The sequence below is a fragment of the Electrona antarctica genome (assembly GCF_951216825.1).
Source record: "Electrona antarctica genome assembly, chromosome: 12".
Taxonomy (NCBI): domain Eukaryota; kingdom Metazoa; phylum Chordata; class Actinopteri; order Myctophiformes; family Myctophidae; genus Electrona; species Electrona antarctica.
The window spans coordinates 35347379-35364977 of NC_136793.1; the positions used below are offsets into that span (position 1 = coordinate 35347379).

Sequence of the window (17599 nt, forward strand, 5' to 3'; positions counted from 1 at the left end):
ATAAGTGTCGCGCTGGCCAGCGTCTGCCCAGCTGCAGCACTGTTGGAAAACGAGGAAGTGAGTTGATGAAATAGAATCCATTTTCGGGTACTGCTTTGTCTATTTCTCGCTCAAATGTTTTCAAAAACATTTTTGAGAGAAATGTTTAGCTGTAAATGACATTGTGTGTGTGTTTACATGGCTGTCATGTTGGAAACAGCAGTAAATTAAGCGGGGTGCTGCAGGTGCTCCGAGGGTTTGATTAGTCAGTCTGTTATAGAGCGGAGCGGTCATTATCCAGAAATAACAGACCACTGAATTCAGCAATTGACCAATCAGAATCAAGCATTCAACCAAGCCATGTAATAAAGAACTATACAGTATATAACTTACTGCACCTTTAACTGTTGCACATCTACCTTTCGTTATGTTTTTCTCACACTTTTCACTCTTTGTTTATCTCTCTCTGCCTCCTCCAGTGAATGGAGGATGGTCTCTGTGGACAGAGTGGTCATCCTGCAATGTGCCGTGTGGGCGGGGAGTCCAGAAGCGGTCTCGGACCTGTACCAACCCAGCGCCTCTTAATGGAGGACTGTTCTGTGAGGGCATGTCTGTTCAGAAGATCACCTGCAATGCCCTTTGCCCAAGTCAGTCCCTCTTTATACATACGCTTTACTTTATCAAACATTCAAACCTTTTAAAAAATAGCAGAAGCTTGCATCGTGGCACGAAGTGACTCGCTGTGAGCTTGTAGATCTGCAGTTTTTGAATAGCCAACATATAAATGACAACATTATTGCGATGCACTTTGAGAACCAAGGCTCTACATAAGCCATTCCCAACCTGTGGGCTGGGGCCCACTGGTGGGCCTTGAGGTTATTGCAAGTGTGCAATAACCAAATAATTGGCAAAACACTAAGATAACATAATATTCATTATCATTGTTATACCGATGAATAGGAAGTTAAAGTATACTATGTCAGTTCCACTGATCCAGTGAGTCCAGAGGGAAGCATGCACATCCCCAACAAAGTATACATACATTTAGGATGGAAGGAAAGTCTGCACACTATCAGCTCCCAGGAATTTATTTGATCAAGTAGGTACAATGTTTCGACCCAAGCGGATCTTCATCAGGTCTGATACAATACAGGAAAAAGGCGTGTTACATACAAACAGAGCACAGCATCGCAATTACTAGCAGCTGTTGTGGATGAGAAACTAATGACACACCGGTACCCACCCGATCTACAGTCTCAGGTTACCCTGGCTGATGCCACAGAGCTAGAAGTTCTCAGATTTACAGCTCTGCGACAAAACAAAACTGTCATTCAGATAGAGAAACAATTCTCCAAGCATAAAACGGAATGTCTGTCTGAATGAATGTCTGAAACACCGTCGCTGCTCCTCACTGGCTGCACCAATCGCTGTGAATTTTCACACAGGCATTGACCATTATAATTATAATGGAGGTCTTAATGCGGCCCTTTTTCAATTCAACAAATTTAACGCTGTTAATTAAATGTATTAGTGAATTTTATGTGAAGACTCACATTCAAGTAATTTTCTCTCAGAAACCGTAAGGGCTACAGTTACAACACATGGAGGGGAGGTTCATAATACTATTACAATTAATGTAATAAATAATTTCATCAGTCGGCCTCATGGTGGAGCTATAACAGCCCACATTACATTTTGCCTTATAACTTTAGACCGAATTTTCTTCAAAGCACACTGTACATAATTTGATGTTCATTATGTTCATATATTCTAACGGGTACAAAAAGGACAAAAGGACAATATGGAAAAAGGAAATATAAATTACTCCTCAAAACACCTAGGTGTATCCACCACACAATTACAGTGGAAAGAAATGCAATAACGTAGCCTACAACAAATGCCATTCAAAATAATAAGGGACAAAAAGGGCAAGAACAATAAAATCACGTAGATGCAAAAAGGCAACGACAATGAATGCACACAATGAATGCAGTAATAAAAGAGAATGTTCACAGAAATGGCTTGACATCAAATTCCTCATTCAGCCCGTTAGGGGCCATACTGTAGTAGTAAGTGTATAAATGCAAAAAGCTTCACGTTGGAGAAGTAAGCAATTGTGATCGCCACATATGTGTATAAGACCAACAGAGCCCTCTACACTCAAATTAGTGAACATAGAAGTAATATCACGTGTGGTGTCGAACGTAATCCAGTTGCAGCGCATTTTAAAAAGCCAATCTAATAGCTAACAGCCAATCCACAACCTCACAACGTGTTGCATCACGCTGCGTTGTGAGCTTGTACATCTGCTAATTTCAGTATTTTTGCCACTCTCAATAAGTAGAAAGATCATGACACATTTTCAACATGCCCCAAATTAGGGACGGCAGGTTGAAAGTGGCTAATAAATGTATTGTTGCAGACAAGAAAACGTGTCTATAATAATAATATGTCGCAGGATGATGGATCGGCGTGGATTGAGATGCACTATACATTTGGAGAAAATATCCATGAAAGAACTGAGTTTCAGGTTAACTGCGAACACTAGAAGAGGAACTGCCATGCACTGGGACCCCAAATGATGCCCCTGAACACTAGAAGAGGAACTGCCATGCACTGGGACCCCACATGATGCCCCTGAACACTAGAAGAGGAACTGCCATGCACTGGGACCCCAAATGATGCCCCTGCTAGAGGAACTGCCATGCACTGGGACCCCAAATGATGCCCCTGAACACTAGAAGAGGAACTGCCATGCACTGGGACCCCAAATGATGCCCCTGCTAGAGGAACTGCCATGCACTGGGACCCCAAATGATGCCCCTGAACACTAGAAGAGGAACTGCCATGCACTGGGACCCCAAATGATGCCCCTGAACACTAGAAGAGGAACTGCCATGCACTGGGACCCCAAATGATGCCCCTGAACACTAGAAGAGGAACTGCCATGCACTGGGACCCCAAATGATGCCCCTGCTAGAGACGTGTGGCATTCAAATGATACTTGACTCATCGGTTGGATGACAGTTTAGTGAAATTTTGTGTGGCGCTGGAAAAACCCTATAGACCTTGAAAGTGCTTGAATTTAAAAGCTGTTTAAAGCCTGTGACGGCCACCAGGAGCTAGGTGACGGCCAGCAGGAGCTAGGATCTATTTTCTTTCATATAACATCCTTGCAGGTTCTCTTTTTAATCATATGCTCTGCGGAGCAGCACGTCAACCACAGCAGCATAAGAACTATTTCCTGTGTCTGTGTTTCCCCCCCGATAACATTACCCTGCCTATACGGAAGTTAGCAGCAGTTACAGAGCTTAGACTGTCAGGTTGTTGTGTGTTGTTTTGACAATTGTGAGAACAATTCATTCTGGGAGGATCAGAGGCGGCATCAGAGTGCCTATTGTAAGAGGAAAACGATCACACAGAAAGCTCAACAGACGTTGCACTCATTCGTGACCATGGTCAACTCACAAGCGCTCGGCATTCATACAAAAGATGTCATTTGCATTTAAATTAGATGAGAAATTGCGAACAAACGTGGAAGTGTGTAGGTACCCACCCCCGACAAAGCAACAAAGGAAAATTACCTTTCGGCTCTGCTCGCGAAAATGGATTATGGCCACCACGAACGCTGCCAAAAAGTCTCCAGGCGCCATATGGTCCCACAATATTTGTTGAGCTAAGCATGATGAGCGCCTCCTTGATCGGATGACACAGGCGGCAGAAGAAACCTGGCCATTAACATGCACCCAGGCTGACTCGGCTTCATTGCCCTGCATCAGATACCATTATATATGAACACGCCTGAAGGTTAATATGGAGAAAATGACGTCTCAAGCTGCACTACCACCACACATGCTGTGTTCTGTCTGTATGCACGTGTGCGTGTGGCCTGTATGCATATTTATTTATTTAGCGAATGCAAAGTCCTTAAGCCAAGCGGTTGCCTCCTGGTCTGCTGTAAGGAGGGTGACTAATCCTTGGAGAGGGCAAACTTCAATGATGTGCTCCATAGTTTGCTCCTCACCACACGCACACAGTGGGCTTGGGCTGTATGCATTATGTGTACATACTACTGTGATGTGTCTGTTTTTCCTTTTTATATTTACGGTATGCACCGCTATTAGGAGTGCCATAATACACAAATTTCACCATACAATGCGATACACGATATTGGGCTCACGATATCGATACGATATTATTATTATATATTTTTTGGGATAATCATCAACCTTGCCCATCATCTTCTGTGAATTTGTGTTAATAATACATAATAAACTGTATTTATAGCACTTGAAGCTCGGAGCATGGCAATCGGACGCAGTGTTCATTATTTGGGGCATTTTGTTCAAATCGGACCACTCCTGGACACTTTGGAAACCAATCTCATAGCCAATCAGGATGGAATATGAAAATTCTCACAGATCCGTCTTGATCACAAGACGATGATTTATTAAATATATATAATTTATTCTTTTTTTTATGTTGTATTTTTGCAAAACAATCGGTCTCCTGGGGGCGCCGTTGTGAAAAATGTGGCCTCCAGGGAGTGTGCGTGCACAGTTTCACGTCAATCGGTGCAATGGTGCCGGAGATTAGCTGTACACAGACGGACAGACAGATAGACACACACACACACACGCGCGCGCGCGCACACACACACACACGGACAGGAGCGAATACATAGTCTCAGCCACGCCTAAAGCCTGGCGAAGACAATGATGTGATGGAAGACATCATAATGATTACTGTGATTATGGTAAGCTTATATTTCATATCGCACACACACCATACAGTAAGAACTGCTGTAACTTTCCCCAGTAGCTTTTTTCAGTTTCTTTCCCATTTAGATTTAATTTTGGTTATGTTTAACTATAATAACGACCCTAGTGTCTCTCCCTCATGTGTTACAGTTGACGGAGGCTGGGAGGAGTGGAGTGAGTGGACGGTGTGTAGTAGCCAGTGTGAGAGGCAGCACAGGAGGGAATGCAACTCGCCAGTGCCCAGATACAGAGGCAGGATGTGTGATGGCAGTGGTGAGGCCTCAGAGAACTGCACCAATGGACTGTGTACCCAGAGTAAGTCCTTTGTTACACGCATTAGACCAGTGGTTCTTAAACATTTTAGTTTGAGGACCAAAATGTATGTATGTATTTGGCCGCACACCCCCATCTGAAAAGATTTTGTGCGTTGGGCCCCCATAAGAAAAGGTTTTCAATAATTTTCTAAATGTTGGAATGCTCCCAAGGACCCCTGGGGGTCCCCAGTTCCCACTTTGAGGACCAGTGCATTTGACCAGTGGTTCCCAACCTTTTCTCGATATGGGCCCACTTGAAAACTTCGAAAGCATGTGCTGCTGCGTGCATTTTCAGGGCATGCTTATTTTAAAGATCAATCGATTGATAGTGTTCCTGCTTGGAGGAACCAACGTAGTATACTTTAAGTTTCTATTAATCGGCATCACAACGAAAGAACATAATATTTTCTTCTAACATTAAAAAGTAATCCCCCAGTAATCCGCGGCCGACAGGTTAGGAATCACTGCATTAGACACACTTCCTCTATAACAACTTTGGTCTGAAGTCCCAGCACGCCGATTGCGCATTTTCACACCTTTTTGTCTCCACCAGGCCGAAGGCATGGGGAGAGAGTATGTTTTGCACTCCGTCCGTGTGTCCGTGTGTCCGTCCGTCCGTCTGTGACCAGCTAATCTCCGGCACCGTTAACCCGGTCGATGCCAAATTTTGCACACACACTCCCTGGATGCCAACGATGAACCTCTGCCCCAAAATTTCCAGAACGGCCTGTTATAGCGCCACCAGGAGGCCGCTTTGTGCAAAACAAGTTTTTGGACAGTACACCTACAGATTTTGTCCAAACATCACGCAAATTGGTACACAGTCTCTCTAGAGCAAGGGTTTTCAACTGATTATGAACCAGGGACCACCACCCTGACTGAGAATCAACCTGGGGACCACCACCCTGACTGAGAATCAACCTGGGGACCGGACCACTACCCTGACTGAGAATTAACCTGGGGACCATTGTTGTGTTGGGAGGGGGGATATGGGCGTGGTGTGGGGGAAATAAATTAACCTTCCATATTAAACTCATGTTGCTGTTCATTGTAACTTACTCTATGAGTAAGCAGACACTTGCGATTGATTATGGGCACATTTCCATATAATGGTGACTCAACCAGGCAAACCGGTACGGTTTCCCTTGAGATTCTAACTCACCTTTCTGTGGAAGTTCTTGACATCCGACTTCCCAGTAACTGACAACATCGACACGTCATCGTTTGTCACCAGATCATTTACTGCATTGTTTCTTAACTTGTGGTCAATGCAATAAATCTTCACTTTCCTACATTACTAAATGCATGGTCAGGGACCACATGCAACACCTTCACGGACCACCAGTGGTCCACGGACCACCTGTTGAAAACCCATGCTCTAGAGCCATTCAACGAAACGGGTCTTTCAGATTTCTCGGACTCCATCCTGATTGGCTAAGATTGGCTTCCAAAGTTCGCAGGAGTGCTCAGTTTCAAACAAAATGCTGCAAATCATGAACACATTGTGTGATTTCCGTGAAATTGTGCACGCACATTCCCACTAGGCCGAGGAAGAAATGCCACATGAACATTTTCAACTCAGCCTCATGGTGGCGCTATAACTGGCTGAAAAGTGTTTTACCTCTAACTGCACGGCTCTGTGGATAACTTTGTATGCCAACTCCCTAGAGGCCAAGGAAAAACCTTTTCCTGGAATTTTTCACATCTGCTCTTTATAGCGCCACCAGGAGGCCGGCATATGTAAAACACATTTTCTAATATTACTCCTTCAGATTTTATCCAAATTTCACGCAAATCGGTACACATACTCTCCATAGTCATGTGATCAAGACGAGTTTGTTTGATTTCTCATAATCCACCCTCATTGGCTACGATTGGCTTCTAAACTTTTCAGGAGTAGCCCGCTTTGTACCCGTTTTGTACAAATCGCCACAACTACTCAACGCAGCGTCCGATTGTGGTGAAACTGTGCATGCATATTCCCACTAGGCTTTGGAAGAAATGCCACTTGACCGTTTTCAAATCAGCCTCATGGTGGCGCTACAACAGGCCAAGCCGTGACACACACACACACACACACACACACACACACACACAGGTCACCTGGTGGAGACCTGTGCCCAGAAGGGCACTTTTTCTAGTTTAATATCAATTGATTACGGTTCACAACTGTGTCCTGTATGTGCTCATAACACTCCGGTAGCGGTCCGTTGAAAAAAATGTAATTAAATGAAATGAAAATTCTGCTGGCTTATGCTGTCTATGGGGACACAGTTTTTAGAATTGTAATAACCCTTCTTGGTAACACTTTAGAATAACTATCCGTTATAAGTAGTTAATAAATCATTCATAAACTGTTGGCTTACCAAAGTGGGTTTTGGCTGAATTAAATGACAATCGCGGGACATGTTACATAGCAGATTTTCACTTCCTGACTCGCAGTTTCCGGTTAAAACCGCTTTCAACTTAAGATGCTCTAACGTTGAAGTAAACAGCTGACAAGCTGTGAGTTCCTTCTTTATTAGGGATTTCATAGTCTCTCATTAGCCAGACAACTATTCCACAATCTCTGAATTCTACATAGAGTCTGTAACTACGCCTCCTGAAAGCAGCAGGCATCTGTTTGTCAGTTCCGTTCATGAAAATAATAATAATCTTTCAAATATGTTTGTCAGGTGAAACCACCTGACTAAGGAAAGCTCCTGAAAACTAGACGACTTGTCTAGCCCTAGCCTGATTGGCTGCCTCGTCTGCCTCCTCTGTCCAATAGGACATGGCATCCATGCACCTCTGGGCAATGGGATAGCAAGCAGCGGCATGCCGGCATCCATGCACACGCGCACACATTGTCGGGTACGCACCATGGAAGGGCTGATTTCCGCACCATACCACAACCAGCCACAACAAAACACAGTCATTGAACCACGAACAGAACATCGCAAATGAACGCAAACAATGCCCACGAGGTTGCAACACAGAAACACACACGTTACTAAAATAATAATAATACTAATGGGTGGGGACACACAACAGAGACAGCGCTTTCACCTGACAAATATTACTATGTAATCATTTCTTGTTTTATATGCATTTCTGCTGAACAACAACCGATATATGATTTTGGCTAATTTAATTTACCGTAGGACAAATGTTTGCAAAGATGAAACAGAAGTGGGGGATGGGGCAGGCATATCCACTTAACCCATTTAATGGGTTAACTCGCTACTCATTTTGAGCACTTCTGTTGCACAGACCGTTCAGGCGGAAGGTTAACAGGCTGGTTTGAGTGACTAGGGATGGCATGACATGACATTTCTGGGCTAATGCCAACAACCTGATCATCTACGATCTTGAAAGTGTCTCTGTGTTACCTGTCTGTGTGATGAGAATGAAAGTAATCCAACATTTATTTACTGCAACTTGCCAGGGGTGGAAAGTAACAAAGTGCATTTACTCAAGTGCTGTACTCGTGTACAATTTTGAGGTACTTTACTTGAGTATTAAAAAATGTTGATACTTCTACTCCACTACATCTCTGCTACTGTTGTAATTCTTATTCCAATTATTTGACAGCTTTAGTTACTTTGCAGATTTAGATTACGATAGTGTTTCTACTTTGGTTTGATGCCAATGCTTTTGTATTTCCCTGTCCTGTAAGTCAAACTTACAGGACCTTTACTTACTTACTAGTTTATATTGTGGTTTGTAGTATATTGCTACTTTTACTTAAGTAAAAACAAGCTGAGTACTTCTTCCACCACTGAACATTCCTACACAGGAAAAATGTTATAGGAGTCTGAGTCTCAGATAGGGTTTAGGAGTCTGTGGGCCCTATTATGCATGTCTTAAGTACCAGGTCTTATTACTTAACTTAAGACCTGGAGGCGTGATCAATGCCATTTGGCTATTCTGAGTGGCCAAACAGCATTGACCACGCCTCCAGGTCTTAAGTTAAGTCATAAGACCTGGTACTTAAGACACGCATAATAGGGCCCTGAGTCTCAGATAGGGTTTAGGAGTCTGAGTCTCAGATAGGGTTTAGGAGTCTGAGGGCAGTATTATGCGTGTCTTAAGTACCAGGTCTTATTACTTAACTTAAGACCTGGAGGCGTGATCAATGCCATTTGGCTATTCTGAGTGGCCAAACAGCATTGACCACGCCTCCAGGTCTTAAGTTAAGTAATAAGACCTGGTACTTAAGACACGCATAATACTGCCCTGAGTCTCAGATAGGGTTTAGGAGTCTGAGGGCCCTATTATGCATGTCTTAAGTACCAGGTCTTATTACTTAACTTAAGACCTGGAGGCGTGATCAATGCCATTTGGCTATTCTGAGTGGCCAAACAGCATTGACCACGCCTCCAGCTCTTAAGTTAAGTCATAAGACCTGGTACTTAAGACACGCATAATACTGAGTCTCAGATAGGGTTTCAGAGCAATGGATCTCATGTTAACATATAGGAGTCTGAGGGCCCTATTATGCGTGTCTTAAGTACCAGGTCTTATTACTTAAATTAAGACCTGGAGGCGTGATCAATGCCATTTGGCTATTCTGAGTGGCCAAACAGCATTGACCACGCCTCCAGGTCTTAAGTTAAGTCATAAGACCTGGTACTTAAGACACGCAAAATAGGGCCCTGAGTCTCAGATAGGGTTTCAGAGCAATGGATCTCATGTTAACATATAGGAGTCTGAGTCTCAGATAGGGTTTCAAAGCAATGGATCTCATGTTAACATATAGGAGTCTGAGTCTCAGATAGGGTTTTAGAGCAATGGATCTCATGTTAACATATAGGAGTCTGAGGGCAGTATTATGCATGTCTTAAGTACCAGTTCTTATGACTTAACTTAAGACCTGGAGGCGTGGTCAATGCCATTTGGCTATTCTGAGTGGCCAAATGGCATTGATCACGCCTCCAGGTCTTAAGTTAAGTAATAAGACCTGGTACTTAAGACACGCATAATACTGCCCTGAGTCTCAGATAGGGTTTCAGAGCAATGGATCTCATGTTAACACATTTACAGTAATAACTGTAAAACTAGCAACTGTAATTCACCCTAGTCTCTGTAATATACACAACAGCTTGGGACAGCTGGGATTTCTGTCCTCTTGAGAACAGACTAAACCAATCCTAAGCATCTACACAGTTAAACACATTTTTCATGAATTTCAAATTCTGGGCACACAGGAATATTCAGACCTCATTATGGGGCTGCCTGCCAAAAACAAGTTGTGTCACAGGAATCAAAATATTATCTGTGCTGTATATGACTCCATAGCTGATAGTTTAATAAATACTGCAACATGCTGCAATTATCAGTTTATTCTGAAGAATGAGTGCAACAGTTCATCAATAATTGAATTCAACATGGCAAAAAACCACCCAGAGCCCAATGGAACCTAGAGGCTTGGCATCATCACCATCATTATCATAATCATCATTTCCCTCTCATGGTCATGAACTACTACATTGTACATACAGTATATACTATACAGAATTGTGCTTATCATACCATGGCAATTAATCAGTACATAGCAATGTTTGAACACTGCAGATGTGTTTGACAAAGACCCAATGTTAAATTATGTATGCCTCCCCATACATGAAAATGTCAATGCTAGCTGCCTTGTTCTGCTGACATAACAAATGTCATATTAAGACACATCACATTGTACGGTAAGAGTAAACGGGAACATTCTGGGATGTTTCACACATGATTAACGTTGGAATTAAACACGCATTGCGTATGTCTCACACACTCACATGCACGATAACTTTCAACTGTACCTTAATATCTAGTGATATGATGATGGCAATGTTGCCATTATGGTATCGTCATCACTTGTAGTCTATCAGCATAGCCAGCAGAGGAGCATCTCTCTCCACAGTGACATTGGATCTGCAAACAGACTGGGTGGTCACTTCACACAGGCATGGACTTTACTCACCTCTGTCTCTTCTCATTGTCTCATTCTGTCTCTCTGTCTTTGCAGATCGAAAGCTGCTACACGATGTTAAGCCTCAAAGTGAGTCTTCCACTGTGGATTTCTTTCATCTCCCAACCCTGTCCCTTAAGGCTAGCGCCCCGATTTTTCTGTTGTTGCGCGGGGCGAGAAACCGAGGAGGAGCCACGCGTTTTCTTTGCCTTAGTACATTGTTTTACTGGCTTTAATAAACGGAAAACTGTGAATTTGAGAAACTCAGAACCCAGGAATGATTACACATTCCTGCCATAACTTGGCGCCCGCCATTTATGACAAGTGTGACATCACAGCTGTGCCTCTCGTTTCTGCTCTGAGCCTGGGAGACAGATCGGTTGTGACAAGTGAACATGTGCTATATTGTGGAGGATTAATGGAGTGTAATCATTGCAAATGAGCTAATTTGACCAATTTGCAGCGCTGTCCTCGCATTCCCATAGCGGTTTTCAATCACTCCCACTGGCCCATCTGCACTGCGCCGTCTAAAATGATTGTCAGGTGCTACTGTAGCTTTGCACACCGCCCCAACTAACATCCTGCATTTACCTAATGAGCCTTCATTAGCCTGTCACGTTTGCAAAATGCACGCCTGGTGCCTTGAGTCTGCGGTAGGCTCCAGTGATTCAACTGGGGTGTTTGAATGGGCGGTTCTGGGCATCTGGTGAGTGATCACAATCACACTGCCAAGGTTACTTCTAATTAATTAGCATTGGATCGTTCACGGTGACCACTGGTGACCACTGGCTCCAAAGCATGTGCTCCAATTGCCTTCTCAGTGAGACATCCATCAGGGCGTTTGGATATAGACCAGTGGTTCTGAAAAGAAAGTCTCCTTACCCTCTATGTTATCGGCTTTTAGTGTGGTGTATAACCGTTTGGGTAATAATTTTTACAAGTTCTTTTAGTCACATCTGCAGCACATTATGTATCATAAAGAGATAGGACAGCTGGCCCACTCCATCCTCCCTAATTCCACCTCTCATTTCATTTTGAACATTTTCATTCCACAGCCAAAGTAATCCTTCATAACTGGGGTCTGATGTCCTTGAACATCTCCATAATAGCACACTTATCTCCATTGCAGCGCTTTCATCTCCTGCCCAGTGCCTCTGTGCCTTTTTCTCAAGGAAAAGAGGTCAAGGCGCATGTTAATGTGCAAAGTTTAAAAAGACATTGATCCAATTATACAGTGCATGTTGCAGCTCAAACTGCCCCCATCAGGGGGTATCATTGTACAGTAAATATGAAATGAAACTACTTAAGTTCAATTCAACAGGAGTCTCTGTACAGCACATTGAATGGGCCTCCTACTCTGTGTGTGTTTTCCTGTCGACCAGGTATGGACGGCTCCGCTAACGACGTGGCCCTGTACTCAGGGCTCGGGGCGGGCGTGGTGGCGGTGGGCATCCTTGTGGTGGCCGTCATGCTGTACAGGAAGAACCAGAGTGAGTACGGCGTGGACGTCATCGACTCGTCAGCGCTCACCGGGGGGTTCCAGTCATTCAACTTCAAGACCACCCGTCAAGGTGAGCGAGTGAGAGAGAAAGCGGTTGGCGTGTGTTACTGTGGCCGCAAGGGCTCACAGGGGGTGTGTGTGTGTGGCGACATGCGCAAGGCCGAGTCGGCGGCAGCGCTGTCCATTGTCGAAGACCCCTCTTCGCACAGTCAAGGCCACCTTTCCCCGCACCCCACCTATGATTGATGCTGTTTGTCTGTACGGAGTAAAACACTGTGCATACCCCTCCCCATCTGCTTCAGGATTTACACCCCTCCCATAATCAGTGAGAGGACCTGTCCTTCTATTTTGACAGACCTGCTCCTCTGTTATTGTGAAGAGGGAGATCATCAATCTCTGGGCACTCACTCACTCACCCCCCTCCCTTCCCATACCCCCACCCATTTGACTGTCAGGCCAACCAATCTCTTCTAGGTTTCAGATTGCCCCGGCCAACCAAAGCCCGCTGATGGATAAATGTGAGGCGCATGGAACAGTGAACATCAATTCAATTTTTTTGTTGTGCGCAGCAATAACTTCTGTTGGTGGCGGGTGTCCGGCGGGGGTGGGGGGTGGCGGGGGGCAGAGGAGGGAGGGGTTGGCTGTCCCAGGGCTAGCCTTGCTACAGGCATTCATATTGCTGTCTCTGACACTTCTGGGTTAGTGCAAGTGATAGCCATCGTGGCAGTGTGGGGCGATCCATCCACGGCAGAATCCTTGACAGCCAGCCTTTGTGAAACGCGCACATGCACACGCACGCACACACGCACACACGCACGCACACATCACACACACACACACACACACACACACACACACACACACACGCACGCACGTGTCCTCGTGCACTGAGCCCCACACTGCATCCACAGTTGGCTCCCCAGTGTGACCTGGTTGGCGTCGTCCGTGCCCCAGCCCTTGGCAGCCATGTGATTTGGGGGCGGGCGGGTGTCTGTGGGGCGAGGGAGGGAAAGGATGAGCCAGAGCTACATCCGGCAGATCATCAATCCTATTTTAAATAGGCCAGCTCTCCCCACAGCCCGCCTGCTGTGCCCTCCACGCCGGCCACAATTGCTCCTTCCTTCCCTAGTTCCCTCTCCATCAGCCCGGGCCTCTGAAATATAGACCCAACATCCTGTGGTGTTCTCATCCTTTTAACACCAGTTTGTTTCTACAGCATAGGCCTTAATAGTGATACCATAAATACACTGACCTGTTTTTGTTCTGTGTTGCTGATTCCATTTTGTTATCATGTGTTTTGTAAACAAATGGCAAGACGGGAGAGATGCATTTTCTCCAGGGAGAAACCTCCCACCTGAAAGTGTTTAAAGTGTATATAATTGCCAATCAGTACCTCTCCACCCCTAAAAAAACCCTCGGCATTGCTCAAAGATGCTTCTTTAACACTTTCAGCCATCACCTCTTGCAGCCGGAGTAACGCCATGAAGGCAGAGGATGTTTGGCCCTGACCCTGTCTCACCACATTACCTCTGCTTCTGAGTGATTTTTAATCAGAAGCCCAATTCCAAAGCCATCCCTCAAGGTATTCAACCTGAAGACCATTTCATTAACTTCTCCCATCCCTGCCACTATATGCTGCCTTTCCATTTTCGCGGCGCCATTCTTAAAGATGCACACTCAAGTAATAATCTGATTATTTCTCCTGTGGATCGGAGGGGATATAGAGAAAAAGGAGAGAGGGGGAGATGGGTGAAAATGCCAGCTATGGCTGGATGTCAAGTCAACCCATAGGGCAGTGATGTCCACTATAGGTACCTGCAGGTGGAGTTCCCCGCAGGGATTTTACTCAGTACAACTCAGTACAACACATGTATCCATTTATCTGTATTCCTATTACTTTTATTCATACAATTAACCACTTAAACCCATTATTATTTGTTGACCGGGGTCTCCCATGGGTCTATACTGGCCCCCTCTTTTTTCCCTCTACACCAGGGGTTCTCAACCTTTTTGGCCGGGGACCCCCGGAAATGCTTTGGCAATGTCTCGGGACCCCCGCCCCGCCCCCTCCCGACCCCCAATATAAATTGACTGCTACAATAACCTTAATAATAGAGACAATACACCATAAATAAATACTGAAACCAGATATAATCATTAGGGAAGGTGTATGCATGTACTATGTGTATTATATGTAAACTCTTCATTTCCACTTTCCAGCCATTCAGTTGCAAAAAGAAAAAAAACCCTTTTTTTTTAAATAATTTGGGGACCCCCCAAAATAATTTGGCGACCACCCCCCGAGGGGTCGCGACCCACGGGTTGAGAACCCCTGCTCTACACCACATTGAGATGCATTGAGGCATGGTTGACGCATCATGATGTGTTGTGAACTTGTATACATTGTCTAGGCTGGGGTTCATGTTAATACAAATCAGAAACAAATAATTAGTTAATATTGTCGCTGTTGGGTGGAAACCTGGCATATACATACATACATTTTAATTATTATTTTAAATACCTTTTAAAATATTGAAAATAGGGAATAGCAGTGGTGGTCATTTTGTGGTTCAACTCAGAAAAGGCCTGTTCATTTTTCCCATAGATAGGCCTATTTCCAAAAATATTTATATATAATTGAATTGAATCAAGCCGCCCAGGCTCCTGGTGAATCATGACCATAAAACTGTGAAAAACTAAATTTGAAAACCACAAAACAAAGGGTATTTATTAAATATAGTATAACATAAAATGTAAAAAAAATAATAATAATAATATGATGTTGATGTTTTATGGTCATTATTCACCAGGAGCCTTGATGGCTTGATTCTAGTAATTGATTAAATCTTTTTGGAAATCTTTTTGTAGAACCACAAAATGGACCCCACTGCTTTGCCCTATAGCCGATCAACAATCCCACAATGCGTCACATTGCGACATGTAGTGAGCTTGTAGAGATTGGCTATTTTCACTACTTTTGGGCGACACTGTGACACACTTGCATGATGAAGTAGGACATTCATTTACGGAAAAACAAAAAGTTTAAATATGGAGATACAAGGTTTCTACCTTGTAGAGCAACGATATTATTACTCTGCAAAGACAAACGATAATGAAAGGGGAAAAACATACTGTCACATTCACACCAGACACACAGGCGCCTGCCCCGCCCACTCAAAATGCTCAACACAGACCCTGTCCTGTTGTAATTAACGATTTCCCTAAAAATAAAACAACATTAGCCTCCTACCTCGTGCCCCCTCACCAGGCAACAGCTGGGGCGGCAAGGACTCTGTGACTCCGCTGTTATCTTGGCACACTGGTGCGTACGGTCTGGCACGTGGTGAGGCAGCAGGCCGTTGCTGGGTGTCGGGAGTCTGCCAGATCGATGCGGTGGGCGGTAGTTTGCCGCCCCTTGTCGGTTTATTCCTTCTTGTTGGGGTGAGTTGACGAAAACGGTTCGCTGAAGGAGAACTAACAACACAACACTCCCAGCACGTCCCCGTGTTGGCCTCCACTATGGGATTCTGCTGAAGGACTCGCTCCTGTTCATTTACAGGGCAGTCACCTCCACCCCGGGTGCCCCTGAGAACCACCACCTCACCACCCCCACATCCTGTCCTTCAGAAAAACGACTTTGCATGTATAGCAGGGGAGACGCCATCCAGCAGATGGATTATGGAGATCAAGCTGGTTAATTAAATTCAACATGCTGACTGTGGCTCGGAGCCCTGGACCTCCTGTCCAGGTTGTGCCCCTTCACTCTCCAGCCTCCCTCACCACTGGTCACTTGCCAAGACGTGCTGTTTTAGTTGCAGTTGAAGGTTGGTCACTGGTGTGAACCTCTGATGTCGAGCATCCAATATGATGGAGGTGTGCAGGGTGAATTACTGGGATGTTACCCATGATGAATTATAACTTTGCCGGTCAGCGGAATGTAATTCCGGTGCCAGGGATGCTGGTTGGTTGGGGTTGAGGTAAACACAAGGATATTGCACTGTTCAGTGTGTCTCTTCACTGTTCGTGTAATCAGAGTTCCATTTGTAAAAAATAAATAAACAGAGCAGGCTTTTTCTTATACACTTAAGTAGATCTAAGCGCACAATATGTAGATTTGCTATTTTAGCTATCTTTGGTATTTAAAATTGACAATTTGTCCCAAATTGACCAGAATGAACATGCATTTTTAATTAAATTATTAAATTGTGATAATATTATCAATCATGAATATATATGTATATATCCTCATTTCCCAAAAGGAGATGCATGTATTTTCAGTCTGACCAGAAACAGGAATGAACTAGAACTGCACTCTGTCGAGTGCCTACTTGCTTGTTGCACACAAGTAGGCTATACATGGGCTGGCCTACTAGTGCACAATCAGAGCGTGCAAGTACTGTAGACCGCTACAAACTTTCAAATCTCAGCCTCTCTGTGAATGAACGTTTGCAATATTGAATTATTAGGTGTAGCTATTTGCTACGTACCTTGCTTTTGGAGGAAAAAAAGTAGTATTTTTCTTTGTATCCATTTTTCGATCACACAGTTCTATTTATAAGTTTAATTTCCGTTGATCTCCTCTAGTTTTTGTATTCCCATATTCTTGAGATTTTTGTTACGCATAACCAACCGTTCCTTTCGTCTTTCATCCGTTTCTTTTGTTCGGATATTCCGAAGTCGTCTGTTTTTTATTTTATTTTCTTGAATTTCAAGTGGTATTTTACTCATATCCTTTTTAACGTATGAATTCCGTCTTTTTGAAAGCCGTTCCTTTCGTTGTCCATCGGTTTCATTTATTCGGTTTTTATTACGTTTTTCTTGATCCTTACGGTTTTGCTTTTTCTTTCTATCCTCTAGTTTTTTTATTCGCATATGCTCATAATGTCTATGTATATATGTATATGTAATTTGTGAGTTGATTAGTGTTATACTGTGGTAACTCGGGTGGTTTGATGCGTATGTCCCATTAATCCACCCGACACTGAAACATATCATCATTACGTCACCATCGTAAACCAATTATACCCTGGCATTGGTACATGTCTTCATCACGTCATGGGACATACGCTTCGTAGCATGACGGAAAACATACCTGCATGGTCTGCTT

General features: G+C 44.1%; 1 protein-coding gene across 1 annotated transcript in view; it reads left to right on the forward strand.

Moving 5' to 3' along the window:
- The window catches only part of unc5db (unc-5 netrin receptor Db), a 231651-nt gene that overhangs the window by 157203 nt on the left and 56849 nt on the right, over positions 1-17599 (forward strand). Inside the window, exons 6-9 of the mRNA XM_079516603.1 lie at positions 459-626; positions 4890-5054; positions 11049-11081; positions 12374-12562. Of these exons, the coding sequence (XP_079372729.1) occupies positions 459-626; positions 4890-5054; positions 11049-11081; positions 12374-12562 (555 nt within the window). The remainder of the gene's footprint in view (positions 1-458; positions 627-4889; positions 5055-11048; positions 11082-12373; positions 12563-17599) is intronic.